Source organism: Mobula hypostoma, chromosome 22, assembly GCF_963921235.1.
Source record: "Mobula hypostoma chromosome 22, sMobHyp1.1, whole genome shotgun sequence".
In the NCBI taxonomy this organism is placed as follows: Eukaryota; Metazoa; Chordata; class Chondrichthyes; order Myliobatiformes; family Myliobatidae; genus Mobula; species Mobula hypostoma.
This window is the reverse complement of record NC_086118.1, coordinates 51,008,535-51,036,510: the sequence shown is the minus strand read 5'-3', so window position 1 is coordinate 51,036,510 and position 27,976 is coordinate 51,008,535. Positions and strand designations below refer to the sequence as shown.

General features: G+C 47.2%; 1 protein-coding gene across 1 annotated transcript in view; it reads left to right on the top strand.

Annotated features, from left to right (window-relative positions):
• The first annotated feature begins 4,003 nt into the window (after window positions 1–4,003).
• The window catches only part of notum1a (notum, palmitoleoyl-protein carboxylesterase a), a 76,926-nt gene continuing 52,953 nt past the window's right edge, over window positions 4,004–27,976 (top strand). The window contains exons 1-5 of the mRNA XM_063030819.1: window positions 4,004–4,834; window positions 7,332–7,384; window positions 13,626–13,721; window positions 18,514–18,574; window positions 21,908–21,966. Coding sequence (XP_062886889.1) covers window positions 4,434–4,834; window positions 7,332–7,384; window positions 13,626–13,721; window positions 18,514–18,574; window positions 21,908–21,966 — 670 coding nt within the window. The 5' untranslated portion in view covers window positions 4,004–4,433. The remainder of the gene's footprint in view (window positions 4,835–7,331; window positions 7,385–13,625; window positions 13,722–18,513; window positions 18,575–21,907; window positions 21,967–27,976) is intronic.

Genomic DNA, 27,976 nt, shown 5'->3' with positions numbered 1-27,976 from the left:
TAGAGACATTTAAGACACACGTGTGGATGATTGAAAACTGGAGGGCTATGTGGGAGGGGAAGGTTTTTTCTTCTTTTTTTATGGAAAAAAGGAAAGAAAGAAAGAAAAAAAAGAACCCCTACTAACTAAAACAGAGAAAACCCCTAATAACTAAAACAAAAGGGGAAAAAAAGACCATTTGGAGCGCAAACCCGGAGCGATGCACCATACAAGCTTCCATAAAAAAAAAGGCATCAAACCGCCAACCAAATCCATATACCCAAGCATCAGAAAAGGACCATCTTTATTAACTCAAGTCAAATGATAATAATGGGCAAAAGTATCCCGCATTTTCTCGAAGTCAAATTTAGGATCAAAAGTTCGACTTCTAATTTTTTCCAAACTAAGACATAACATCACCTGAGAGAACCATTGTATCAAAGAGGTGAAGGCTAGATTGATCTTGGAGTTGGTTAAAGGGGCGGGACAACATTGTGGCCAAAGCACCTGTACTGTGCTGTGATGTACTACGTACAGGCCATTATGAGCATAAGCTTAAGTCATGGGAGCAGAATTAGACCATTCAGCCCATTGAATCTGTTTCACCATTTAATCACAGCTGATTTATTTCCCCTCTCATTCCATTCTCCCACCATCACCCTGCAACCTCTGATGCTGTGATTAATCAAGAACCTATTTCCACTTTAAATATTAATCTGGATAGGATGCTTTCTATAGTGTTTCTATGTTTGGGCGATGGAGGGTCCCTTCTATAGTTTATGCTGGTCTTCTGCATCCTCCCTTCCGAGAGACTGAAAGCTCCAGGAGTCCGGACCAGTTCTCCATTGAGTGGAGGGATGCTTCATATTTTAATGAATTGTTGAGAATGGTCCTGACTACAACTCTCCTGACGTTCATTGGCCTGGACACAGCTCAGAGTAATTCAGTCATCGTTAATGTAAACTTCTTGGACCAGGCACACTCCACCCTTTATTTTAATCAGCAGCACCGGGGCTCCACAGGGGACTGTCTTGTCTCCCTTTCTCTTCACCATTTACACCTTGGACTTCAACTACTGCACAGGGCCTTGTCATCTTCAGAAGTTTTCCGATGACTCTGTCATAGTTGGATGCATCAGCAAGGGAGATGAGGCTGAGTACAGGGCTATGATAGGAAACTTTGTCACATGGTGTGAGCAGAATTATCTGCAGCTTAATGTGAAAAAGACTAAGGAGCTGGTGGTAGACCTGAGGAGAGCTAAGGTACTGGTGACCCCTGTTTCCATCCAGGGGGTCAGTGTGGACATGGTGGAGGGTTACAAATACCTGGGGATATGAATTGACAATAAACTGGACTGGTCAAAGAACACTGAGGCTGTCTGCAAGAAGGGTCAGAGCCGTCTCTATTTCCTGAGGAGACTGAGGTCCTTTAACATCTGCCGGACGATGCTGAGGATGTTCTACGAGTCTGTGGTGGCCAGTGCAATCATGTTTGCTGTTGTGTGCTGGGGCAGCAGGCTGAGGGTAGCAGACACCAACAGAATCAACAGACTCATTCGTAAGGCCAGTGATGTTGTAGGGATGGAACTGGACTCTCTGACGGTGGTGTCTGAAAAGAGGATGCTGTCTAAGTTGCACGCCATCTTGGTCAATGTCTCCCATCCACTACATAATGTACTGGGTGGGCACAGGAGTACATTCAGCCAGAGACTCATTCCACTGAGATGCAACACAGAGCGTCATAGGAAGTCATTCCTGCCTGTGGCCATCAAACTTTACAACTCCTCCCTTGGAGGGTCAGACACCCTGAGCCAATAGGCTGGTCCTGGACTTATTTCCTGGCATAATTTATATATTACTATTTAATTGTTTATGGTGCAACTGTAAGGAAAACCAATTTCCCCCGGGATCAATAAAGTATGACTATGACTATGACTATAATCGAATCCTAAAGGAGAAACAGTCGCCACCTTCGACTAATCTGCATCACATCTGCTCCACCCCACAATTTCCAGCCCTGCACACCTCCTTCCCTTGCTTCATTGCCCACCCCTCCTCTTGTCCATCCACTTCAATCCCTCCATCCCACCCCACACATTCACACTCCTTACTTTTCCCAGGAGAGGAGGAGCCTAAAAATAAAGAGCATAGACTTAAGGTGTGAAAGGGAAGATTAGAGGGACAAGTTTTCCACTCAAGAGGGTGATGGGTATATGGAACGAGCTGTCAGTCAAACCTGTCGAGCAGGGGTTCCCAGCTTTTTTTAATTTCATGGACCCCTACCATTATCCGAGGGGTCTGTGGACCCCAAGTTGGAAACCCCTGCTATAAAAGCAGGTACCATCACAATGATTGAAAGGCATTCAGATAGGAAAGGGCCAAATGCAGGCAGGTGGGACTAACTCAGATAGACATCTTGGTCAGCATGGATGAGTTGGGCTGAAGGGCCAGAAACCCTCCTGTATGACTCCCTTCTTTTGCCAGCTCCCTCTCCACCTGATTTCAACTATCTCCCCACCTCTATCCTGTCTACATTCTCCCCTTCACCTATTCCTCTACATTCCCTCTACTTCGGCCTCCACTCCATTCCTCTACCTCCCTTCTCCTGCTTTCACCCTCATTCTCTCTTCCTTCACCGTCCAAGCTCTCTCCCTCTTCGTTTCCCATCCGTTCACACTTATCCTCCGCTCTCTTGCACATCTCTCCTCCGGTCCACTCCGCCCGCCTCCCCCGCCGCGTCTCGTCGACCTCTCGGCTACGCGCCCGTTGCCAGAGCGGACCCTCTCTGCCGCGCACAATCAAATGCGTTAACGTTAATTTCTTTTCTCTCTCTCTGCGCCCGTGGTTGTTTCGTGAATAAACACACCTTATCTCGAGTCCGCATCCCTTTACTGAATCAATCACTTCAAAAGGACACGTTTCATTGTTAATTGAAAGCAGAGAGCCCACAACCTGTTTGCTTTAGGACGAAGTTTCCGCGCCGGCCAAGCGCAGACGATTTAAGAGTTCTCATTACACATTATTTCCTTTGATATTGTTTTCTAAACTGTATGTAAACAAGTCACGACTGAAAAATAATAGCGGGATGTGATTGAATGCAACGGGAAAGATAGCCTGAGACTGCCTGGGTAGCTGGGTTATTGAAGAAGCCGCCTGTTTTGTGCGTGTGTGGGGTGGGGGAAATCAAATCCATTTCAAAGCACTTCACCAACGGTGCATCGCCCAGCGTCTCCGTCCTCTAGCCCGCAAGAAAGTATCCACCATCTGGGTACGATGATGCCCAAGTACCGCCAGACTGATAAAAGCTCATCTGCCGCACTGAGGGAGACGGTCGTGGGATAACTTGATTGCAAAGGCTGATTGCAGATTAAGTCTGGAAGTGATTGCAGTCGGTTCAAACTAACGGCAACATGATTTAAACACCATTGCACTGTGCGCTGGTGTCAACGCCACCAGCGGGATCAATTCCGATAACTATCCACTACTCCCGTTCAATGAAATCCGCTTATCTGCAGACGGGGGAGGGGGGGCTGTTATTTATAGAAATCGCTGGGGAAACGAGCAGGTAGGATTTTTGTTTGCTCCCCCCCCCCCCGGCCTGCCTTCCCTATCAACGCCCCGCCGCGTCCGATCTCTGGGAGCGGCGATATCAAAGGCATTTCTCCTTGCAAGGTTCAATACTCCGTAGTGTGTCGGTTTCGGGGAGGTGGTGAGCAGGATGGTGTGTGTGTGTGGTGGTGGTGGTGGTGGTGGTGGTGGGGGGGGGGGGGAGAGTTGCGCTGCCGTAACTGGACGACGGAAAGAAACACGGACTCACAGAAAGAACCCTCACCCCTCCTCCCTCCCTCCCCCCCCGTCTCTCTGTCTTTCTCCCTCTCTCTCGCTCTCTCTCTCTCTCTCTCACTCTTCAAAAACATCAAACGGTATACGTGGAAGCACCTCGCCCTCGGGGGAAAAATATCTGCATCTGCAAACGGTATAAATAAAGTACGCCCATTTTCAAGCTAGGGATTTCACAGCGCCTTCATTGGCAGGGAGTCAGAGGGATAATGAAATAAGTGAGAGAGGGAGAGAGAGGGAGCTAAAATCCTCCGTCCCATATTAGTTATCTAAATGCACTGGACTTCAAGATGAGTATTTAACGAGGCGGAGGTAAGCAGCAAGGCAGAGTGCTAGACCCCAGCCCAAGCTGAACAAAGTTCCGGAACAGACCCCAGAGGCTTAGCTTAGCATTTGTACGGAGTTTCTTGTGTAAACTGTATCTGAAGAGAGATATTTGAACGCAGGAACCCCTTATTTAATTGGGAGAAGTTTACTGTGTCTTGTAGATTAAAATATTTGAGTGGTACTTTTCCCTATTTTAACTTTAGGCGGTTGTTCTATACTTTAACCTCACTTTTCATCCTCGGTTGCACCGGGATAGCGGGAGTTGGTACAACATATTCCAGCGAGAGAATGGGATCTGACGTGAAGTGGCAAGCCAGCACTGGACTGTGGCGCCCGCTACTTTTTACCGTCGTCTTGCTCCAGTTCGGCGGCTTCTCCGACGCCAGGAAGAGCTGGAAGGCCGGTCGCCAGAACCCGCACTACCGCCGGGCGCAGGGCTTGGCCGCCCGCGACAGGAACCAGGCGCCCGGCTGGAACCAGCAGCAGCAGCAGCCCGGCACGGCGGCCACCGAGGAAAGTTTTACCCTGGATTTCACCGCCGTCGAGGGCAACATCGACAACTTCATGGCTCAGATCAAGAGCCTGGCTCAGTCTCTCTACCCGTGCTCCTCCCAGAAGCTGAACGACGACATGAAACTTCACTTTCTGGCCAATACCTCCGTTACCTGCAATGACGGCACCCCGGCCGGGTATGTATCACCTCAGTCTGACTGGCGCCCGTCACGATGCTCAAACCCTCCCTCGGCCTCGCCGCCACTTGTTACAGACCCGTAGATATCTTGCAGACCACCCCTCCCCACCCCAACCACCGCAGACGTCTATTCGGCGCACTGACCCCGTGCTATCTATCTCTCCAGAATACTCGAAACTGCCACCAGAGAGTTACCGAGTAAAAGTTTAAGGGTGACGAGGAAGACTTTGTCAAGGGGCGACCGCCAGACCGCGCAACATTCTATATAAATTACAATCTTTAATTTTAATGCCAGTCACCTTAAATCTACGTCCCACCCCGGCTTCTGAACTCTTAGTAAGGGGAATGCACCCTCGCGTCTCACTCTCCTAGCAATAAAATGTTGTAAGTTCTCAGGGCGTTTGAACCCGCTCCGAGACAGTCCCGGAGCCCAGAAGTGAGCTCCTCTCATTACACGTGAATGCACTCCCGATCCCTGGCCATCTCGCTGCTCCGTTCAGGACCCGCTCCAACAGGTTCAGAAACAGTTACTACCCCTCAACCACCAGGCTCTTGAACTTCGCTCACCCCATCACTGAACTGCTCCCACAACCTATGGACTCACTTTCAAGAACTGTTCATCTCATGCTCTCGATATTTATTGCTCATTCATTTATTTATTATTATTTTTCCCTCTTTTTTTCATTCGCGCAGTTTGTTGATTTTTGCACGCTGGTTGTTTGCCCGTCCTTTTGGACGCAGTCTTTCGTTGATTCCATTGTGCGTCTTGGACTTACTGTGTATGCCCGCAAGAACACGAACCTCAGACATAGCTAGATGTACTTTGATGATGCATTTACTTTGAACTTTGACTGCGGGCTTGCCAGCGAGGTTTAGCAGGGCTGTGGAACGGGTGCGAAGGAGCTGGGTTGCCTTTAGTTATCCGATACTCACGTCGTGGGAACTCTATCCCAGCGTGCGTGGACTCTGCAGTTTTGACCCGCTGCCCTTCGTGAATCGGAGACCTTGGTCAGTTTCAGACACCCGGTATACATCCAGCAGCAAATGGATGCATTTCTGGGCCTATACTCGCCGGGTTTAGGAAGAATGAAGGGATGGGTTGGGAATTGAAACCTACCAAATATTGAAAGGCCAAGACTGACCGGACGCAGCGAGGACGTTTCCCATAATGGGGGACGTCTAGGACTAGAGGGCACAGCCGCAGAATGCCAAGAGAGAGAGGAGGAGGAATTGTTTCATTCAGATGGTGGTGAACCTGTGAAATTCATTGCCACGGACAACTGTGAAGGCCAAGTCATTTGGATATACATAAAGCGGGGATTGACAGGTTTTTGCTCAGTAAGGGTGTCAAAGGTTACGGACAGAAACCAGGGGAGTGTGATTGAGAGGGATAATAAATCAGCCATGATGGAAAGGCAGAACAGACTCAATGGGCCGAATGGCCTAATTCTGCTCCTATGTTGTATTATTTATTTATTTGGCGACGCAGCGCGGACTAGTAATCCTTCCTTTGAGCCACGGCGGCCCAGTAACCACCGACAAACCCAAAATAACCTATTAACCGACCCGGTCGGTGTTTGGACACCGCAGCACCTGGGGAAACCCGCGCACCCAACAGGGCCGGAGTGCAGACTGCTGACGGCGCCGGAGAACTCCGGAACGCCGTGAACTGTAACAGCGTCGCCCTAACCGCAACACTAACGCCTAATGAGTACGTTGGGATGCCTGGTGAGCGCTGAAAGTTGTCGATGGAACAAAAAAATAAATAAACTGCAGGCGCTGGAAATCTGAAATAAAATCGGTAAACACTGGAAACTCAAGCAACATCGGCGGGCAGAGGAAAAGGGTTAACGTCGCAGGTCGTCGGAACCGCGAGTTAAAAGAGAAGTTAGCAAACTGTTGTTGGGAACTCAAGTGTTAACTCACCTCAGAATCTAACTCAATTTGCAAACTAAGAAGCCCCCTTTGCTGCTCTGAAGGATGTAGTAACCGGCAGGATCTAAAAGTTTCCAGAGTACAATGCATTTTCGAGTTATTTGTATTTTGCCCACGATTTTCAGAGCGGTCTAAGCACCGAACATTTAACTTCTCCCCCGTTTCCCCCGAACTATGTTTCATCCAAGGGGGTCGGCCAAGATTTAACCCCATAAGGCGTCTGTATAATCAGACATACGCGCATCCTCCCTCGTTGAGTATGTTAGAAGGTGAGACAGTTCATAGCAAGCACTAATCCGCGCAGAGTCGCCCGGAAGGTCTGGCTGAGGTCGGGGTCGCGGTGGCCGCTCCCACTCCAGGTTCAAGGCTGCGGACGTTGAACTCTCCGGGTCCGTAGAACACCAGTAACAACCCTGTCCTGACCGACACGAGAATCTCACGCCCCGATTTCCCAGGGAGTTCCACTACCTCGCACACCGGTCAAACGTACGCGACTGGACCAGACCCCCTTTCATTACCGTCCAACCTGCTAACTGGTATTTCTGGGTTTGTCTTCACAGATACTACATTAAAGAGTCTAAAGGCAGCAGGCGATGGCTTATCTTCTTAGAAGGTGAGTTTGGGTGTGCTGATGGGACTATGTGCAAAGATATGTACCGACCTTTTCCGCAGAATTTTCAACGAGGTCTCCGTGCCCAAGGTCACGTTTTCAGACCGCTGTTTAGTAGCCCCACTCTCTCCAGACTCCACTCACGGCAACTCTAGCTCACGAGAGGCATCCTAGCTTATCGCGATTACAGCACCAGCGACTGTCTGTAAGGAGTTTGTACTTTCTCCGGTTATTGTTGAGTCGACCGAGGACATTGTGTCCTAGCTGTCTCCATGAAACGCAAGCCAGGGAGGTACAATACAGGGAACGAGTTGGCGATCCTGGAGCAAGTTCCCCGTCTCTACGCAGCTGATGAACCCAAAGGAACGGCAGAGACCCATCAGATGCATCGCAAAAATTGCCGGTCAGCATTGAACTCGACGTAGAACTGTCTTAGGGGACTCCAGCTCCGGGGTCTTCCCTCCGGGTTTACTGCGGAAGCCTTCCTCAGGAGTGCAAGGCAAGGAGGTTTGAGATTAGAGCTTTCCTTCCAGAGGAGCTGCCAACCACGGCCTCATCTGCCCTAAAGGACTGGTTTTAAGGCGCCGGTAACTCGCCTTTGCCTCTTCTCCTGACAGTAGAAACGGTTCCGTCAGGCTCCGTAAGCCAGACATGGAGAACAGGAGCTGGACTTGGTTGTCAGAGGCTATTTAATAGGTAGTAGGAGCTCATCCCCTCGACACCCCTCGATCGCCAGCCCCCATCTATGACGACATTAAGGAACCATTGACTGTGTGGATTCCCTCTGGATGCTCCCGTTTCTTCCCACATCCCTAGGATGCGCAGGTTATGAGGTTAGTTGGTCACACGGGTGTAACTGGGCACCAGGCAGGCTGGGTCGGAAGAGTTTGTCACAGTGCTGAATCTCTAAACTAGAAGTTAACCTACTTAGTTATGAAAACCTTGTCCCATTTTCATTGATTTGGTTCCAGTATCTACAGGCTCTTCAGCCCCTCAGTTCTGTGCTGACCACCTGTTGACATCAGCACCTACTTTTATGGCATAGGTGCAGAATTTGGCCCATCAAGTCTGCACATCCTTGTACCCAAGCCTGTGCCGTGCCTTTTCCTAGGACAAATCACCCGGGTGAGGCACTGTGCCCAACCGTGCCAGCTGTCCCCGTGTTTCATCTCAGGAAGGGTGCTGCCTAAACCCCGGCAAACATCGGCAACGTTTTGTTTAGATGCAGGTTGCAGGCATCTGTACTGTCCTCCTTCAGGCAGGGCGGAGTGAGGCTGGGGCTGAGTTAGGACACCCCAGCTGCAGGTATTCAAATGGCTCCCAACAGCCCCGGACTGCCTGCCACGAGTCCAACCCAGATTTACCTTTCCAGGGTCCGAATTTCTGTTTCAGAGTGAAAGCAAGCCATTTCCAAGGACACAATTTGAGAATATTTGATAGGATAACCAAAATAATTGATGTTTTATCTACATTTTGATCCTCCCACCGCCACTCTGGAACTCAAATTTAGTTAACACTGGAATCAAGTAATTGGTGATTCGTTTATATTGTCCTGTGTACAGAGCTACAGTTAAAAATGTTCTGCATGCTATTTAGATGGGTCATTTCATCAGGCCAGTACATCAAGAGAGTAAAAGGGAAAATCAATAACTACTGTAATGTATTATGCGCCATTTGAGTGAAGAGGTGCCCCCTCATGTTCCCCTTCAACTTTTCACCTTTCACCCTTAACCCATGACCTCTTGTTCTCATCTTACCCAACCTCAGTGGAAAAAGCCTGCTGCATTTACCCTATCTAGACCCCTCATAATTTTGTATACCTCTGTCAAGTCTCCCCTCATTCTCCAATGCTCCATGGAATAAAATCCCAACCTATTCAACTTTCCCCTATAATTCACATCCTCAAATCCCAGCAGCATGTAAATTTTGTAATCTACAGTTCTTGACTGGTAAGGGCATCAAATGTTACGGGGAGAAGGCAGAAGAATGGGGTTGAGAGGAAAAATTGATCAGCTGTGTTTGAATTGTGGTGCAGGCTTGATGGGCTGAATGACTTTATACTATGCTATCTCTTATGGTCATAGTTGAGGAGAAAGTGCACTTTAGGTAGACAATAAGGTGCAAGCTCATGACGAGCTAGATTATGAGTTCAGGAAGCTGGTTTATGGTACAAGATGTCCATTCAGTAAACTTAGAACAGTGAGATAGAAAGTGTCCCTTAAGCCTTGTGGGATGTACTTTTAGGCTTTTGTATCTTCAGCCCAGTGAGTGGTGGGGTGGAGATCCGTCTCTATCAAAGGAGGTGTAAGGCACCCTTTCTCTCCACTAGCCTGCAGATCACTCTTGGGCAAGGTGTAACATCTGCTTAGGTCACCCCCCCCCCAATCAGGAGAGGAGGCTTGGTATTGTGATATGAACCTGAATAATGCTGCAAAGACCCACCCGGTTCACTGGCATTCTTCACGGGAGGGCATTTGGCATCCGTACCTGGTGAGCTCCATATACAACCCTGGACCACCCCATGTAGTTGGCTCTTAAATGCTCTCTGCAGCCTAACAAGCCACTTGCAATCGGTTACATCCAAATGACACCACTAGGGATGTGCATTAAGTGCAGGTCCCAACTGAGGTCCCAAATTTTACGATATCAGTGGAAAAGTTTCTATAAGATATAGATGTAGAGAAGGTCACCGTGCCCTTTATAGCACTTCCTGTTAATAAAGACTAAAGATTGGCGTTATTTGTCACATGTACATTGAAACACTGAGACATACAATGAAACGTGTCAATTGCATCAATGACCAACGCAGTCCGAGAATGTACTGGGGGCATCGCACACAAGTGTCACCACGCTTCCAGTGCCAACATAGCATGTCCACAACCTATTAACGTTAACCCATATGTCTTTGGAATGTGGGAGGAAACCAGGACACCCAGAGGGAACACATGCAGTCAAGGGGGGGACAAACTCTTTACAGACAGCGGAGGGAATTGAACCCCTGGCGCTGTAAAGCATCGTGCTAACCACCACGCTAACATGCCGCTGTCCTGCAGATCAAGAGCAACTTACTTCCACTCTGGATGGATTGGCGGACTCTGAGGTAGCTGTTTAATTCAGTGTGGGGGGAACGCAGATCCTTTTGCAGATGGGGCAGGTGGTGCCCGACAGGGCGGACAACTCATTAACAGAGTCGCAAGTATAAATCATGGGTTCAAGCGATAAACTACGAGATTCTGCAGATGCTGGAAACTTGAGGTGGCACTCAAAATGCTGGAGGAACTCGGCAGGTCGTGCAGCATCTATGCAGGAGAATAAGCAGTCGAAGTTTTGGACATCATCATCCTGATGAAGGGTGTTAGCCCTGACGCCACAAGGAGCCCATGTTGTCCAATTAGACCCATATGACTAATTGACCTACCAACCCCTACATTTTTGGAATGTGTGAGGAAACGATGCAGTCATGGGGATTACTTAGACAGTGGTGGAAATTGAACCCTGGTCAGTGGCCCTGTTAAAGCATTGTGCTAACTACTCTGCTGCTGTGCCACCATCAAGGAAAAGCCTGTTTTCATTTTTATTTTTACTTATATTATTGACCGCTGTGCCTTCAGCTGTTATTGCTCTACCTTCCAAAATCATTTCCTTCAACGTCTTCATGCACTGCCCGACTCGATGCAAGCAGCGCACCCTGACCTCCTTTCAAAACCTTGGTGTCCAATCCAGTCTGACTGCAGCCCTTGATCTAGAATGGGGTATTATATTATGATTAAAGTGCTGCAGGAATGCATGTGGTTGTTGTAGGTTGTCATAGCCAGGGAGGGGGTTTTAGTGGGGACAAGCTCCCACGACCTATTAAATGCTCCCAATGGTGTGCACCTCAAACAGCCTGTGAGAACCCAGTCCAGCTCCTGGCCTTCACGTGTGGCTTAGCTACCAAGCCCTGCGGAACTGTTTCTACTGACAGGAGAAGGGGCAAAGGCAGGCGACTGGCGCCTTAAAACCAGTGGCTTCTGGCGGATGGGTTTGGTCAGCCGTGGTTGGCAGTTCATACATGAGAAGGAAAACTCTGATCTCAAACCCTCTGCTGCTTTGCGGCTCTACCCACTCATGGGGAAGGTTTCGGGAGTGAACCCCGAGGGAAAAATCTGGAGCTGGAGTCTCTGAGGCAGTCCTATGTTGGGGGTCGATGCTGACAGGCAACTCCTGCGATGCTGCTGGTGCCAAACTGTATCGGTCTCTGCCATTCCTTTGGGTTCATCAGATACTTGGAGAGAGGGAGCTTGCTGCATGGACAACAGCTTGCTCTCCATATTGTACTGCCCTGGCTTGTGTATCTAGACAGCTACGACGCAACATCCAATTTCCTACCTTCTCCTCATATCTCTTCATGCCCTGACCAATCAAGAATCGATCAACCTGTGCCTTAAATACCATTAAATACAAACAGGTGTCTGAGTATTATTAATACACAGGTTCTAGCTATCTACGTACAACAGAAAATGGAAGGATCTGGACAATGAGCAGGCGAAGGGTCTAGGTATCTTTAGTCAAATTAGCTCGGCATTAATCATGTCATCTTTCATCCTCCTCCACTCCAAAGAGGAAATCCCTAGCTCACTCAACCTATCTTCATAAGACATGATCTCTAATCCAGGCGGCATCCTGGTGAATCTCCTCTGCACCTACGTCCTTCCTATAATGAGGTGACCAGACCTGAACACAATATTCCAAGTGTGATCTAACCAGGGTTTTATAGAGCTGCAACATTACCTCATGAGTCTTGAACTCAATCCCCTGACTAATGAGGGCCAACACACCTTCTTAACCAGCCCATCAACTTGCACAGTTACTCAGAGGGATCTATGGACAAACATCTGTTGATCTAGAGACCTCAAGATCCCACAGTGGAGCTGGATCTCATAGGGAAAAAATGGAGGAATCACTTTTTAAGATAAACCCACAGCATGAGGGTCCCTTCCTGGTGGGTTGCACACACACCTCCACTTGACACAGCCATCCTTATCTCGATGAAGAAATGGAATCCATCCCCACCCATTCTATGTTTTGTGAGATCCCATTGGATGGCATGGTGGCTGATTGATTGGAGGCCGGTAGTCCAAAAGCTTACTGATTCTTGGTCAGTATTCCAACAAGTCCAATTATGTAAGTGATGTCAGAATAAAATAATCCCAAGGTTTACAATATTAAAAGCAACTTAAACAACACCGGTCTGTTCTGCTTGTTATATGTGGACAGTGTTCTGCCTTGGACTCCATGTTGCATTATTTGTGGTGGAACCCCTCCTCCTCCACAGGTCCGGGTAAATTGGCTGCTGTAAAGCACCTCGGGTTTGCACCTCAGCAGTAGACCTGCAGGGAGCTGATGAGAAAAAGAAATGGGATCACTGTAGGGTTGGTGTAAATGAGCGGCTGATGGTCGGCACAGACTCAATGGGCCAAAGAGCCCTTTCCAGGCTGCATATCTTTGTAACTTCATGACGACTTGTCCTATTTGTACATATCATGTTATTTATGCCGATGTTAATCTCCAGGCATAGCCGGTCCATATTATAATGCCAATGCTTTATAAGGCATTGTTCACACCACGTTTGGAGTCTTGTGAGTAGGTTTACAAGTGACCGCAGGAATGAAAGGGTTAATGTTTACAGAGTGCTTGATAGCTCTGGGCCCATACTCATTGGAGTTTAGAGGAATGAAAGGGATCTCATTGTAATCTATAGAATATCGAAAGGCCCAGATAGAGTGGATGTGCGGATGATAGGACAAAGGACGTAGAACGTTTTGGCATTTTACAGGGCCTTTGGCCCGTGGTGTTGTGGTGGCTTTATAACCTACTCGAAAATCAATCTATCCCTTCCCTCTTACATTTCCTTTCGTTTTTATATCATGTGGGGGAGGGGGGTCTAGGACCTGAGGGCCCAGCCTCAGAATAGAAGGATATTCCTTTCAGAACAGAGATGAGGAGGAATTTCTTTAACCTGAATCTATGGGGTTCATTGCCACAGAGGACTGTGGAGGCCAAGTCATTGGGTGTATTTCAAGTGGATGTTGGTAGTTTCTTGATTAGTAAGGCTGTCAAAGAGTATTGCGGGGAGAATGGGATTGAGAGGGATAATAAATCAGCCATGATAGAATGGCAGAGCAGACTCGATGGGCTGAATGGCCTTATTCTGCTCCTATGTCTTATGGTCTTATATTGACTGTACCTTTTTCTATTCTCCCAGGGGGCTGGTACTGTTTCAGCAAGGAGAACTGTGACAACCGATACGATACCATGCATTGGCTGATGAGTTCCACCAACTGGCCTCGCAGTAGAACAGGTGTGTGTCCGTCGGTGACTCCAAAAAAATCCTGCCGCTGCCGGAAACCTGTAGATTCCGGGAAAGCTGCAAAGGCTTGGCAGGTCAGGCAGCATCCGAGGATGGAGAACCTGAAACTTTTCTCCTTCCACAGGAGGAAGCCCTTTGCCAGGACAGCAGCTGGAGTTGATTTATATTTTCTCAATCAGAGAGGTTATTTTCAGCAAGGTCAGAGGCAAGGAGAAGATGGAATGTTTGGGCGGGAATAAAGAATGAAAGGGAAGATCTGGGAGAAGGTGGACAGAAGAGGTAGAAGATTTGATGGTGCAAGACATCAAAGAGCAGAATGGGGAAATGAATGGTCATGCATTTTGATAGAAGAAATACAGGTGTAGACTATTTTCTAAATGGGGAGAGAATTCAGGAATCAAAGGTGCATAGGGACCTGGGAGTACTTGTGCAGGATTCCCTAAAGGTTAATTTGCAGGTCGAGTCGGTGGGGAGGAAGGCAAATGCATTAGTAGCATTCATTTCATGAGGACTAGATTATAAAAGCCTAATAGGGGTCAAAAATAATGACAGTGTTGCTCGCTGCACTGTTTGCAACAGTGACTTTTCTATTGCCCATGGTGGGTTAAGACTGTAAAAACATGTTGAGGTGAGATTAACAGGTGTCATTAATTCATTAGCATAGCTAACGTTATTTAAACTAGCTGGCCAGCTGCTCTATTGCAGACATCCAACCTCTCCCAGGAGTTCCGGGAGTCTCCCGCAAATTGATGGTGCTACCTCCCTGAAATGAGTTTTTGCAGGGTGGGATGTCTGAAACGCTAAGGTTGTATACATGTATGTACAGACAGATACAATATACAGTCAGAAAAATCTGATTGTCTGGTGAAAGATGCTGCGGTAGATGGTAGCAGCTGAAACAGTTTGTGGTTGGGGTGGCTGGAGTCCCTGATGACCCTCTGGGCCCTTTTTACGCACCTGCTGCTGTAAATGTCCTGAGTGGAGGAAAGTTCACACCCACAGGTGCGCTGGGCTGTCCGCACCACTCTCTGCCGTGCCCTGCATTTGAGGGTAGGACAGTTCGTGTACCAGGCGATGACACAGCCAGTCAGGATGCTCTCGACAGTGTCCCTGTAGAAAGTCCTGAGGATTTGGGGACTCATGCTGAACTTCTTCAGCCATCTGAGGTGAAAGAGGCACTGCTGTGCTTTTATCACCTCACACCCGGTATGTAGGGTCCAGGTGAGATCCTCGGTGATGTGTATGCCAAGGAACTTGAAACTACCCACCCCTTCAACTCCAGTCCCATGGATGTCAATAGGGGCTAGCCTGTCTGTTACTCCTGTAATCCATGATCATTTCCTTCGTTTTTTCAACTTTGAGGGAGAGGTTGTTTTCTTGGCACCACTGTGTCAGGGCGCTGACTTCTCCCCTGTAGGCTATCTCATCGTTGTTGGAAATAAGGCCGATCGATGTCGAGTCATGTGCGAATTTGATCAGCAGATCGCAGCTGTGTGTGGCAACACGATCATGGCTGTATAGGGAGTAGAGGGACGGGGTCAGAACATGGCAGTGGGTGGGCTCCTGTGTTGAGGGTCAGAGGGGCAGAGGTGAGGGTGCCCATCCTCACCTCACCTGCTGGCGATCCGATAGGATGTCTGGGATCCGGCTGCACAAGGTCCCTCCATAATAGCTTTCGTGGACTTTTGATACAAAAATCTCTTCAGAATCAAGATTGTTACCACTGACATATGTTGTGAAATTTGCAGTTTTGTGGAAAGCATAAAAAATTACTACATATTACAGCTAAATAAATAAATAAATAATGCGAAAGAGGGATGGAGATACAGCGAGGTTCGTGGGCTCATTGGCTGTTCAGAAATCTGATGGCAGAGATGATGGTGCTATTCCTGAAATGTTATTAAATGCCTCAGGTAATCAGATTATAAACACCAGATTCTGCCAATGCTGGAAATCCAGAGCAGCATAGACAAAATGCTGGGGGAATTCAAGAGGTCAGGCAGCATCTGTGGAGAGGAGTAAACAGTCAATATTTTGGGTCGAGGCCCTCCATCAGGACTGGAAAGGGAGGGGGAAGAAGCTGGAATAAGAAGGTGGGGGGGAGGAGAAGGAGCACAGGCTAGAAAGTGATAGGTGAAGCCAGGTGGTGGGGGAGGGTGGATGAATTAAGAAGCTGGGAGGTGATAGGTGGAAAAGGTAAAGGGCTGAAGAAGATGGATTCTGATAGGAGAGGAGAGTGGACCATGGGAGAAGGGGAAATAGGAGGGGCACCAGGGGAAGATGATAGGCAGGTGAGGAGAAGGAAAGAGGTAAGAGGGGGTCCAGAATAGGGAATAGAAGAGGAAGGGGAGGGGGATAAATTACCAGGCTGGAGAAATCAATGTTCATGCCATCAAGTTGGAGGAATGAGGCATTGCTGCACCAACCTGAGAGTGCCCTCATTATGGCAGTAGAGTAGGCTGCAGACTGATATGTCGGAATGAGAATGAGGATTAGAATTAAAATGGTTGGCCACCGGGAAATCCTGCTTCTTGCGGGGGGAGCGAAGGTGCTCGACAAAGCGGTTCCCCCAACCTACGTCGATCTCACCGATGTAGAGGAGGCTGCATCGGGAGTGGACAACCCCGGCAGACTCACAGGTGAAGTGTTGCCTCACCTGGAAGGGCCGTTGGGTCCCCGAACGGAGGTGAGGGAGGAGGTGAATGGGCAGGTGCCGCACTTCCTCTGCTTGCGGGGGGAATGCCAGCCGGGAGGTTAGTGGGGAGGGACGAATGGACAAGGGAATCACGGAGCGAGCGATCCCTGCAGAAGCTGAGAGTGGGTGGTGGTAGAGATGTATATGGTGTAGTTAACACCAAAGATTATTGTCACGTGTCCAAGTACAGCGAGGTACTGGTACAATGAAATAATTGCTTCCCAAAGCATCACAGGCATGTAGGTTAGAATACAAATTATGCATAAATTATACCATAATTGATTAATAAATCAAATTAATAAATCCTAATGAAATAGGTAAAAGTATTTATTATTGGATGGGGCACCTGCTTTGGATTTCTGAATGGTCTATGAACCCATGAAACACTACTGTATTATTTTGTTCCATTTTGGTATTATTTAATTTTGTGTAGTTTTCTTGTCATGACTTATAGTGGCTGGGTTGAGTTGTTCTCCAAGCTTTGCAATTAACTTGGCTTTGCAAATGTTTTGTCACGATGTGAGGAGATGTTTGCAAGTAAATTGCCAAGATCAGAGAACAACCCAACCCAACATTCAGCTGCATGAACTGCACCTTTTCCAAGTTATTTCCATAACTTACAGTAATTTTTCATGCATTGTACAGTATTGCTCCCACAAAATAACAAACTCCATGACATATGTTGGTGATAATAAACCTGATTCTGATTTTGATTTGGTTCCTTAACAAGCTGTCAATGCAGCCATAACACAACTCATTGAGAATCATACAAAATCAGACATAACGTGTAACCAGGGTCCCTTCTCATTTTATTTATGTCGATAAGATCTCTTGCTTTCCTATTCTCTTCTCTCATGCGTTCCCTGTCTGTGTAGCTCCAAGATCAATAAGGATTATAAGATAGATAGTACCTGATAGAGGTGTATAAGATGATGAGAGGGATTGATCGTGTGGATAGCCAGAGGCTTTTTCCCAGGCTTAAATGGCTAACACGAGGGGACATAGTTTTAAGGTGCTTGGAACTAGGTACTGAGGGGATGTCAGGGGTAAGTTTTTCACATAGACTGGTGGGTGTGTGGAGTGCACTGCTGGTAGCGGTGGTGGAAATGGATACAATAGGGTCTTTTAAGAGCCTCTTAGATAGGTACATGGAGCTTAGAAAGATAGAGGGCTATGCACTAGGGAAATTCTGGGCAGTTTCTACATGGTCGGCGCAACATTGTGGGACAAAGGACCTGTAACGTGCTGTAGATTTTTATGTTCTGTGTTCTGTGTTTACTGTTGTCATCCGAACATCAGTTGTAATGTAAGAGTTGCATGATTTAATACAGGTTTGCATAAGTAATTTGTTATACACTATATGATCTGTTACAACAAATAACTCAGGCAGAAAACGGTCTCTGCGTGGGTGTCATGACTTGTAATTTAAACTCAGCATTCAACACATTATATCCCAAGATGAGAATGCTCAGATTCCCGGCCTGTTTTTCCAGTTGCTTTGATTAGTGATTGGAAATTCCTCATGCACTGTGCATAAAGACAAGAGGTTCTGTAGACACTGGAAATCTTCGGCAGCACAGGAAAAAATGCTGGAGGAATCCAGCAAGTCAGGCAGCTTCTGTGAAGGGGGATAAACAGGTGACCTTTAGGGCCAAGAGCCTTCATCAGGACTGTAGAGGAGGGAGGAAGAAGCCGGCTGTGGAGGTTGGGTATGTTTAAAGTGGAGATTCTTGTTTGGTAAGGGCACCAAAAGATGAAGGTACAGGAGAGTGAGGTTGAGAAGGATAATAAATCAGCCATGATCGAATGGTGGAACAGACTCAATGGGCTGAATGGCCTAACTCCGCTCGCATATCTGATGGTCCTATGGTTTATTCCAGTCCTAATGGAGCATGTCTGCCTGAAATGTCAACTGTTTATTCCCCTCCATAGATGCTACCTGACCTGCTGAATTCATCCCAACTCACCCAAAATGCATTATAGCTTTGTAATGTTTGTGATGATTTGTAATACTGACTCGCAACAAAGTGTGTTATATTGGCAAAGTCAGAGACATGGACATGACCTCTTGGGATTTTCTTTTAATAGGAACTGGAATGTTATCTGCACAGCCCGAGGAGAACCCTTACTGGTGGAATGCTAACATAGTGTAAGTTTTGTCAACTCTATTATACGGGACTGCAGTAGAAAAGGAAGGTTGGCACCATGTACATAGTAACATAAAGGCGCTGTAAATAAAAAACAAAATCCTGCAGACGTTGGGAAGCTGAAATGAAATTAAAAGTGCTAGAAGCTCTCAGCAAGTCAGGCAGCATCTGTGGAAAGAGAAACAGATAGTGCACTTGGCATTGGGGGATCCTTCATCAGAACAGGGAAAGAGGGAATATAAATTTGGGGCGGTACATTATCGTAGCAGTTAGCGTAATGCTATTACAGATCTAGCAACTTGAGCTCAATTCCCACCACTGCCTGTAAGGAGTTTGTACGTTCTCCCCATGATCGCATGGGATTCATCTGGTTTCTTTGGTTTCCTCCCACGTTCCAAAGATGTACAGGTTGGTGGGTCAGTTGGTCACCTGGGTGGTGCGGGTTCATTGGGCAGGAAGATTGAGTTACCCTGTTCTAATTCTAGAAAGTAAAATAAATAAAAGTTAATTTTAGGTACAGTGCTGTGCTAAGATCTTAGGCACATGTATATAGCTAGAGTACTGCAGTAACTTCATGTATTGCCCAAAAACAAATTTCATGACATGTATGCCTTTACCACCACCCTGGCAATATGTTCCATGCTCTACCTCTGATTTCCACCCTATTCTTTGTTCCAATCACCATAAAATTATGCCCTTTCATATTAGCCGTTTCTGGCCTGGGATAAGGACTCTGCCTATCTGTTAGATCTATGCGTCTTATCATCTTGTATTCCTTTATCAAATCTCCTCGCACCTTCCTTTTATCCAAAGAGAAAAACCCCAGCACGCTCAACATAAAGTTCGGCACGGACTAGAAGGACTGAGATGGCCTGTTTCCGTGCTGTAATTGTTATATGGCTATATGGTTATATGAGTGATGATAAGCCTGATTCTGATAATGGGTCTCTATTGATTGAAAGTGGGAAGAGGGCAGGGAGAGGGGAATCATGGTTGGGGAGAGGGGAGGGGGCAGGAAGCACCAGAGAGACATTCTGTAATGATCAAGAAACCAATTGTTTGGAATCAAGTGTCCTTGGCCGGTGTCTTATTAGGGCTGGGTGTGTCTGCACCGCCCCCCAGCCCCCCCATCCCTGCCGCTAATTCTCTGGCGCATGTCCGACACCCCTCCCGCAATGCTCCACCCTCATCATTCCCAACATCCTTTGCTCCTGTCAAATTTGCAAACTCCCTCTCCGCTCCACGTTAACAAATACAGTACTGTGCAAAAGTCTTAGGCTCCCCAGCTTTATACTGTATATGTGCCTAAGACTTCTTCACAGTACTGTACATTAACCCTTTCATTCCTGGGTAGAATATCAGATAGGATGAGACCAGTTGAGGGAATGGGTAAGAATTAAGAAAAACGCCTAATAAAGATTCTATTAAATTGAATTGAGCTACAGAAACAAACCCAATAGCAGTTGTATCAATAAGAAATGTTAACACAACTCTTGCCTGGGCTTTCTATAAATTTGCTTGCATTCACATTGAGGCCTAACATTTGACTTCTTACAATGGAAATAAGTTACAACATGGCCAGAGAATGTCATAATAATTGTATTTCAAAGTAAATGAAATACTGGGTGCTATAAATTTGAAATAGCCAGCTGGTGATGTAGTGGCATCAGCACCGGACTTCGGAGCGAAGGCTCCCGAGTTCGAATCCAGCCGGCTCCCTTGCACGCTTTCCATCCGTGCTGGGTTGAGCGTCAAGCTAGCAACTCAGCCTCGTAAAAATAAGAAAGCCTGCTAAAAGAAACGCCATCATGACGGCGTCCCAATGACTCCACCCGGAGTTAAGGGCTTTCTTCTTCAATAAATTTGAAATAATGCTGGAAGTCAAAGTAGAGATTGTTGTCATAGGTACAAGTACACGTGTGCACAGGAGACACTTTACAATGTCTTACAATGCTCAGGCAGGACGTGTGGGTGTAAATGCATCCCAGTTTATCAAGTTGAATTCCGAACTCACCACAGAGGCTGTTTGACACTGGGAGTATTTTCCAGCTTGTGTTTTTGCTTGTGGTGATGTGACAGGGTCATCTGTAGGAAGGTAGAGCGGACACCAAGCACAGGAGCTGAAGTGATTCCAACTGCTGTTGGAAGCCACACGGAGTGTATAAATAGAGCAGGCAGATGCTGGGAACTATAAACGCGTCAGTTTCTCTGATTTCAAAGTAATTTTTCAGCCTCTGTCTTCACCACTTAGCGTGTGCGGGGCAGGAGGCTCCTTGACAGGCTCCTTGACCTCGCTCACTCTTGCTTTGGTGACTTGGAGAGGCTTAAGAACGCGATTACCAGGGTGAAAGTCCCACTGGGCTTTTATTCCCGACCTCTGCTGAAGTGCCCGAGGTCTGTTTTTTATTGGCTCGTCGTGACTACAGCTGAAATCTGAGACAGGCTCCCTGGGTTATTACAGAAGGAAAGACTTCTGTTTATACCTTTCCTCGCCCCGGGGCCATCCCAGAGCATTTCACAGTCAGCGGAGCTCTTGTGAAGTTCAGTCACTGCTGCAACTTCAGAATTAGAAGTGCAGAATTGCACACAGCAAGATCCCATGAACCCCGATGCCATAGTGAGTGATTTAGCTAGTGGATCAATAAAGTTCAAAATTCAAGGTAAATTTATTATCAGAGTTCATTTATGCCACCACGTACCCTAGAACTGATTTTCTTGCAGGTTTTCACATTAAAGCAATGAAATACAATGGAATCAATAAAATACTATACACAATTAAAGATTGAAAAATAAACTGAACAAACATCGTACCAATAAATAATGCAGAGAACAGAAGTTGTAAGGTCCTTGAAAGAGAGACCACAGTCTGTGGAATCAGTTCAGAGTTGATCAGTGGTTGAGGAGATGCTGGTTATACTGGTTCAGGAGTCTGATGGATTTTGACAACTGTTCCTCAACCTGGTGGTGTAGGACCTGAGGTTTCTGAACCTCCTTCCCATGGTAGCGGTGAGAAGATGGCATGTCCTGGATGGTGGTGGTCCTTATTGATGGACACTGCTTTCTTGTGGCAGTGCGCCTTGTAGATGTGCTCAGTGGTGGCGAGGGCTTTTCCTGCGATGGCCTGGGCTGTATCCGCTATTTTTTGCAATTTTTCCCATTCTTGGGCATTGGTTTTCCCATTCCAGCCGTGATGCAACCGTGAATATAAATAGCAGAGGCATGAAGGTATGTTCCACACGTAAGCAACTTGTAATCCCCTACATTGACTTGGTGGATCATCTCCACTTGATTGTGTTGAGCGCGTCTGTGAATTGGGTTTCTGTTTTCCATTTCAGCTTCATTCCTTACTGTTCAAGTGACGTCTGGAGTGGAGCATCCCAGAAGTCTGAGAAAGGTAAGCTCTTCTCTGTTTTAAGCAGAACTCATCTTTGAATGGCGTAATCGGCGGTGTTCAAATGACTTATTGGGTTAACACACTGTCAGGAATGGTGTTGTGTTGCAGGACCTCGGAGGGTCAGTGTCTGATCTGAGTTCAGTCAGCTGATCACCCCCAGGAAAGGCGAGGACCTTGCATTTACGCAGAGGGCTCTGTAGTTAGGGTTTCAACCCTTGATCGCTGTTCAGCTTGTGACAGCGTGTGTAGGGTCAAGGTTTGTGGTGACGTTTGCGCGGAGCAAGAACGACAACGGAGTGGGAGGATTACTAGCCTCACGCACGAGTGAGGCTAGAAAGAGGAAGATCATACGGTTCAACACGTGGCTAAGGAATTGGTGCAGGAGGGAGGGCGTAAGATGTTTGGATCATGGGGCTGCCTTCCAGGGAAGGTGGGGCCCGTACAGAAGGGGCGGTTTGCATCTGAACTGGAGGTGTACTAGTATCCTAACGGAAAGGTTTGCTAGTGCTGCACAGGGGGGGTTTAAACTAGAGTTGTGGATGGATGGGAGCCAGATAGGGGTACAAACAAAATGCGGGAGGAGCTCAGCAGGCCAGACAGCATCCATGGAAAAGAGCAAACGGTCGACGTTTTGGGCCAAGACTGGAAATGAGGGACGAGAAGTCAGAGTAAGGAGGTGGGCGAAGGGAGGAGGAGGTACGAGGTAGTGGGTGAGAGGTGAAACTGGGAGAAAGGGAGGGGTGAAGTGAAGAGCTGGGAAGTCGATTGGTGAAAGAGATAAAGGGCTGGAGAAGGGGGAATCTGATAGGAGAGGACAGAAGGCCGTGGGAGAGATGGGAGGAGCACCGGGGGAGGTGATAGGCAGAAAGGAGAGAAGGTGAGAGAGGAAAGTGGGAATGAGGAATGGTGTGGGGGTGGGGCAGTTACTGGAAGCTCGAGAAATCAGTGTTCATGCCAACTGGTGGGGTGGTGGGTGGATGGGGCGAGGGCAGACGTGCGTGAAATGGAAAAGATGCAGGAGAGGCAGCGTTGATGGTGGAGGAAGGAAGGCCCCTTTCTTCGAAGAAGGAGGACATCTCATTAGTTCTGGAATGAAAAACCTCATCCTGAGAGCAGATGCAGTGGAGACAGAGGAATTGAGAGAAAGGGGGTGGCAATTTTACAAGTGACGGGGTGAGAAGAGGTATAGTCCAGGTAGCTGCAAGCATCAGTGGGTTTATAAAAGATATCGGTGGAAAAAAAACTGTCTCCAGAGATAGAGGCAGAGAGATCGAGAAAGGGGAGGGGAGGTGTCGGAAATAGATCAGGTAAATTTGAGGGCAGGATGGAAGTTGGAGGCAAAGTTGATGAAATTGAGGAGCTCAGCATGGGTGCAGGAGCAGATAGTGAAGTGGTTTGGAGGAAAGACGTTGTTCAGCCTACATAAAAAACGTCAGGACTCATAAGGTCGAGCATGGTGGGGCTAACATTGTGTAGGTTTCAGGGCAGGGAGTATTGGAGGAATGGCAGATGAGATTAGGCTATGCTGGATCAGCACATGGAATTTTGACACTGTAGCTACCGGTGAGGCAGGACTAGCAGCTCAATGCTCCAGGGTTCCGCTGTCAGGGAAAATGTCCCAGCAGGGCTCAGACAGGACAGACTTGAGACCTTGTCTATTGAGGCTATATGGGTGGAATTGAGGAAGGAGAAGAGGATGATAATGTTAATGGGATTATATTATAGACCACCCAACAGTCCATGGAATTTAAAGGAGCAGAGTTCATAGGCTGTAGCAAGAAACAGAAGGTTGTGATAGCTGGTGATTTTAACTTGCAACATATTCACTGTGACTCCCAGACTGTAAAAGGACAAGATTGGAAAGAGCTTGTCAAATATGTTCAGGGACACCTTGTTAATCAGTATGTAGAAGTAGGTCAATGTTCCAACGAGAGAGTGTGCGATACTTGATTTGCTAGTAGGGAATGAGACAGGGCAAGTTTGTGAAGGGGAACACTTCCCATCTAGTGATCAGGTGTCATTATTTTCAAGATAATTATGGATGAGGTAAGGTCTGGTTCTCTTTTCGAGATTCTAAATTGGAGAAACGCCACTTTTGATGGTATCAGAAAGGATCTGGCAAGTGTGGATTGGATCAGGTGATTTTCTGGCGAAGGTGCACTTGGTAAGTGGGAGGCCTTCAAATATGAACTTTTGAGAGTACTGAGTTTGTACATTTCTGTCAGAATAAAAGGCTAGAATAACGGTTTGGGAACCTTGGTTTTTGAGAGATACTGAGGCTCTCAAAAGGAAGAAGGTGCAAAGCAGGTTTAGGCAGGAAGGAGCAGATGAGGTACTTGAGAAGTATAAGAAATGCAAGAGAACACTTAAAAAGGAAGTCAGGAGGGCTAGAAGAAGGAATGAGGTTGACCTAGCAGACGAGGTGAAGGAGAATCCTATGGGCTTTTACACGTATATTAAGAGCAAAAGAACAGCAAGGGACAAAATTGGTTCTCTGGAAGATCAATGTGGTCATCTAGCCGAAAGATCTGGGGAGATCTTAAATGGATTTTTTGTATCTGTACTTACTCAGGAGATGGACTCCAAGTCTATAGAAGTGAGGCAAAGCAGCAGTGAGGTTCTGGACTGTATCTAAAAGAGAAGTTGTAATCTAAAAGAGGAGTTGTTTGCTCTCTTAAGGCAAATTAGGGTGGATAAATCCCCAGCGCCTGCCAAGGTGTTTCTTGGGACACTGTGGGAGGCCCGTGCAGAAACTGCAGGGGCCCCAGTTACGATATTTAAAACATCCTTAACTGTGGGCGAGGTGCCAGTGGATTGGAGGATTGCTACTGTTCCGTTGTGTAAGAGGAGCCTATAGACCAGTGAGCCTGACATCAGCAGTGGGTAAGTTATTGGGAAGTGTTCTGTGGGACCAAATAAATGAATATCTGGATAGACAGGAACTGATTAGGGATAGTCAACACAAGGAAATCTGCAGATGTTGGAATTTCAAGCAACACACATAAAAGTTGCTGGTGAATGCAGCAGGCCAGGCAGCATCTCTAGGAAGAGGTACAGTCGACGTTTCGGGCCGAGACCCTTCGTCAGGACTCACGTTGCCTTGAGTGTAGTAGACCTTGTCTAACCAATCAGAGATTTTTGAGCAAGTTACCAGGAAAGCTGATGAAAGCAAGGCAGTGGATGTTGTCGATATGGACTTCAGTAAGGGGTTTGACAAGGTCCTGCAAGGGAAGCTGGCTAAGTAGATTCAGTTGCTCGGCATTCAAGATGAGGTAGTGAATTGGATTAGACATGGACTTCACAGGAGAAGCCAGAGAGCGGTTCTAGGTGGTTGCCCCTCTGACTTGAGGCCTGCAACTGGAGGTGTGCTGCAGGGATCAGTGCTGAGACTGTTGTTGTTTGTCGTCTGTATCAATGATCTGGATGATAATGTGGTGAACTGGATCAGCAAATTTGCGGATGACACCAAAACTGGGGGCGTAGTAGAAAGTGAAAAGGCTACCATTGCTTTCAGTGGGATCTGCATCAGCTGGAAAAACAGGCTGAGAAATGGCAGATGGAATCTAATGTAGACCAGTGCCAGGTTTTGCATGTCAGAAGGACCAACGAAGGTTATGCACTGAGGAGCACAGATCTATAACTCATTGAACTTGACCTCACAGGTGGATAGGGCTGTAAAGAAGGCTGTCGGCAAATTGGCTTTCATTCATAAATCAAAAGTACAGGAGATGGGATGTTATGTTGAATTTGTATAAGACATTGCTGAGGCCTAATTTGGTGTATTGTGTGCACCTACTTACAAGAAAGATGTAAATAAGATTGAACGAGTACAGAGAAAACTTACAAGGATGTCGCTCGGATGTCGAGAACCTGAGTTACAGGGAAAAATTCAGTAGGTTAGGGCTTTATTCCCTAGAGCACAGAATGAGGAGAGATTTAATAGAGGTATACAGAATTATGAGGGGTGTAGAAAGTGTAAATGCAAGCAAGCTCTTTCCACTGAGTTTGAGTGAGACTGGAATTAGAGGTCATGGGTTAAGGGTGAAAGGTGAAATGTTTAAGGGGAACATGAGGGGGAACTTTCTCACTCAGAGGGTGGTGAGAGTGTGGAACGGGCTGCCAGCAGAACTGGTGGGTACGGGTTTGATTTCAACATTTAGGAGAAATGTGGATGAGCTGGGTACGGAGGGCTACAGTCCGGGTGCAGGTCCGTGGGACGAGGCAGATTAGTAGTTTGGCATGGACCAGATGGGCCGAAGACTCTGGTTTCTGTGCTTGTGGTGTTCTGTGACTCTGTGACTCAGTTAGGTTCAGGATGTAACTAATGAAGTGGCCACTCAGTGTGCAATCCTTTAAGAAGCCTCTGTCTGAACAACTCCCTGTGGCAAAGTAATGACTCAGTGACCAACGCCTAACCTCTCTTCCCATTCTCGCACTAACAGTTGTAAATAGTCTTTTCTCCTTTCTTCCACCAGAACCTTTCAACTGTATAATTAGCTGCAGCAAGTCACCAGTCCTGTGTTCCAGAGGGTGTTGTGTACATGTAGTCAGCGATTCCTGTCCTGTTTACTACCCCTTGGTGCTTATCAGAATTTCCCGTGCATGTGAGCATTGCGCCTGGCTCTTGACGCATGTGGCACAGATCCTTCTCTGTAGCAATCCCCACTTCGACATTTGGTTCAAACTCAGTTTCATTTACCTGTCGTCCGAACATCGAAACGTAGAGTGAAATATGTCGTTTGGATGAACAGGCTAACACAGCCTGGCGATGTTCTGGGAGCAGCCCCCAAGCACTGCCACGCATTGCGGGCTGCCCCCAGAAGTGTCAACATCATGTTCGCAGTTCGTACAAGCAACGACAACAAAAAGAAGTAACACTCAGTAAATAAATTTAAAAGTAATTAATATCGTAGCGTAAGATTCTGTAGATGCTGGAAATCCAGTGCAGTACACACACAATGCTGGAGGAACACAGCAGGACAGGCAGCGTCCATGAAAATGAATAAGCAGTCAATGTTTCGCACCGAGACCCTTCCTCAAGCTGGAAAGGACAGGGGAAGACAACCTCCCCTGCACAGGGTCCACTAACCCCAGCTCGGGGCCTCCGGCAGACCCGTGGGCCTGCAGATACTGGGCCTTTGACTTTCCCAGTGGACCTACAGGCCCAGCGTTAGGCGACGGTTCCCAGAGTGGCCGGCTGATAGAGCGGTGGCAACACTGTGCCAGGAACCCGTGCTTGATCCTAGTCATAGTCATAGTCATACTTTATTGATCCCGAGGGAAATTTTTTTGTTCCAGTTGCCCCAACCAAGAATAGAGTATAAATATAGCAATCGTGACCTCCAGTGCTGCCTTTGAGAAATTTGCATGCTCTTCCCGTGACCACGTGGGTTTCCCGTCAGGTTTAAAATGATCAGAGGCCCAAGTAGGCTGGGTAGCCAGGATCTTTTAAGGATAGAAAGGTTAAATAAATAGATAGATATACTTTACTGATCCCGAGTGAAATTGGGTTTCGTTACAGCCACACCAACCAAGAATGGAGCATAAATATAGCAATACAAAAACCACAAACAATCAAACAACAATATGCAAACTATGCCAGATGGAAATAAGTCCAGGACCAGCCTATTGGCTCAGGGTGTCTGACCCTCCACGGGAGGAGTTGTAAAGTTTGATGGCCACAGGCAGGAACGACCTTCCTTTGACGCCCAGTGTTGTATCTCAGTGGAATATGGCCGGAATCCAACAGCAAAAAGTTCAATATCTGGTCTACAAACACGTTCTTCGATTGTAATATGACCAGGATTGCACCATCCGTTGTTAACCAGAACAGCAAGCCCCCAACTCCTTTACGCTTACCGCTCTCAGAAGATATGCTAGAATACTAGAAGATATACTTTTAAAGTTAGCGAGGGGAAGTTTAAGGCAATGTGAGGGGTAAGTTCTTTACAAAGAGATCGGTAAGGTTTTACCAGGGATAGTAGCGGAAGCAGACAATTTAGTGGGGTTT